Source organism: Microtus ochrogaster, chromosome 1 (assembly GCF_000317375.1).
Source record: "Microtus ochrogaster isolate Prairie Vole_2 chromosome 1, MicOch1.0, whole genome shotgun sequence".
Lineage (NCBI taxonomy): Eukaryota > Metazoa > Chordata > Mammalia > Rodentia > Cricetidae > Microtus > Microtus ochrogaster.
Genome location: NC_022009.1, coordinates 67417451 through 67419960, shown reverse-complemented (window position 1 = coordinate 67419960; position 2510 = coordinate 67417451). Strand labels below are relative to the sequence as shown.

General features: G+C 37.1%; 1 protein-coding gene across 1 annotated transcript in view; it reads right to left on the bottom strand.

Moving 5' to 3' along the window:
• Window positions 1-2510, bottom strand: part of LOC101998725 (zinc finger protein 345-like) — an 11893-nt gene that overhangs the window by 980 nt on the left and 8403 nt on the right. The window contains 2 exon segments of the mRNA XM_026782278.1: window position 1; window positions 4-1458. The exon segment at window position 1 is cut by the window's left edge and continues 980 nt beyond it. Of these exon segments, the coding sequence (XP_026638079.1) occupies window position 1; window positions 4-1458 (1456 nt within the window).

The following is a 2510-nucleotide window of genomic DNA, read 5'->3' as shown; positions in this document are numbered from 1 at the left end:
GAATTCTCTGGTGTTGAGTAAGGCTTGATTTTTTATTAAAAGCTTTGCCACAATCTTTGCAATGGTAGGGCTTCTCGCCAGTATGAATCCTCTGGTGCTGAGTAAGGAGAGAATTACGGTTGACGGCTTTGCCGCATTCTTTGCATTTGTAGGGTTTCTCTCCAGTGTGAACTCTCTGGTGTAGGCTCAGGCTTGACCTTTGGTGAAACGCTTTGCCACAGTCTTTACAATGGTAGGGCCTCTCTCCAGTATGAATCCTCTGGTGCTGAGTAACAGTTGATCTCTGATTAAATGCTTTGCCACAAAATTTACAGCAGTAGGGCTTCTTCCCGGCATGGATGCTCTGGTGTTGCGTAAGGAGTGACTTATGGTAGAAGGCTTTGCCACATTCTTTACATTTGTGATGTTTGACACCAGAATGAATCCTATGATGCTGTCTGAGGCTGGAACAATACGTAAAGGCTTTGCCACATTCCTTACATTTGTAGGGTTTTTCTCCAGAATGACTTCTAGGAAGGCTGGAACTTTTACTGAAAGCTGTGTTGCAATCCATCCCCTTGGAAATCTGGTCTTGAATATGGATATACTGGTGGATGATGAGTTCTGAGTATTGATGAAAGACGGTGTCGCATCTGTAGCATTTGTAAAAGTCCTTTGGGAAACGAGCAGACTGCTGATCCGCAGGATCTGCCTCATGGCTTACGTCACTGCCATCTTCATTGCACTGATACACCGCCTCTCCAATAAATGCGCCCTGGTGATTATTTAAGGCAGACGCCTCAGTAAAGGCCTTCCTATTTTCTTTACATATATACTGGATTTCTAAAATATCTGTACTTGAATTTTGATTAGGTGATACTGGATGTGTAAAGAACCTGCCGTATTTATGGAAATTCTGCGTTTTGACACATGGAAGACCTATTTGTGGATTATATATTAAGGAATTTTTCATCATGGAGTTCTCAAATTGATTACATTTAGAATTTTTTTCTTCATTTTTAAGTTCCCCATCTACAAAAAGGTTTGAATGAAAGCTTAACCCAAAGCTACACTTGAAACTGCTGAAGTCAGTAACTGAAGAACAGGCTACACCCCTCTCTGTACGTCCCAAACCATCTTTGAAAGGAGAGGTACAGTTCAAACACTGACTCTGATGTTTACTGACGGAAGCACACGGCTGTTCACAAGTAACAGGCAGAGCCTGAGGGTTTTCTTGAGCCATTTCAGGTTCTTGCTGTCTACTGGGAGCAAAGCTTCTCCTACCATCAGTTGTTACAAATGGGTTATACCCATTATAATATGTCTTCAGAACTTCATGCCCCTCTATACGGTCCCTTTCTTCTCTGGAGCACAAATTGTCAGCGTCACCATTTCTATGGCTTCCATTGACCAGTTCCTGGAATGAATACTTTATGTTCTGCTCTGGTGAAAAGTGTTGGTTATAATGAGGAAACACACCTGAAAGAAATCAAGACAAAAAAAATTATTTCACTCATTAGACTCTGATGAATACAATTTACATATCTAACATCTAAAATCATGCTAAATTTAGCACAACAGCAAACAGCAGAATGGAAAAATCTATGGCCTTCATTGCTTTACTGATACTGAACACAATGACTCTGAAAGAAAATAAACACTCCTTTTTCTTCATAAATACTGAATTTTTCTTTTGTAAATGATGTGTTACCCAACAATTTGGATTTAACAGTATAAAATAGAATAAGAAAATCTTTCAGACAATAAATTTAATTTTATGTGGTTTTGATCATGGTAAAAAGCTAAGAAAGAAATGAAACTGAAACTTCTCAAAAGCTACCTTAAACAAACTATCTCTCTTAGACATGAAAGCAGATTTGCCAAGACACAGATGATACAGTAAGGTAACTGTCAAGAATATTCACTGAGCCAGGATGAAATGACCAAGGAGCACAACCCAGTCAGAAAACATCCCCGCCATAAGCAATAGGGGCACTATTTAGCCAGGCAAATAAAAACCCACACAATTTTATTGGTAATAGACACATACATAACTCAGTCTTATTTTAATTTCACCTTACACTGTCCTGCAATATACAGTATTTATAATAGACATTTAATAATAAAATACAGGTAAAGCTGCTAATATTAAGGAATATAAAGAAACCTACTGTAAAGACAGAAAATACAGAAAAAAAAAGAAGGAAAAAAGAACCATTGTACCATAAAATCCTAAACCATCAGGTGATAATTCAAAGTGTCTTTAAAGAAAACGAGTTCTCAGTTTTGTCTTTATATACCTGTAAATCATTAGCAGTCAGTGTTTGGTAGAAAAAAATCACAGAAAATCCATTAAAATGTTAATAAACAGCTCTGAGAAAATTGAAAAAACAAATATATAAACAATGTTAATAGAAAACTTCTTTAGCATATTAATATAATATACTATATTGACCAAGAGGTCCTGAAAAAGTCGACAAATTTTCTGAGGCTACCAAACATTATGAAATAACTGTCACATTATACAGCTC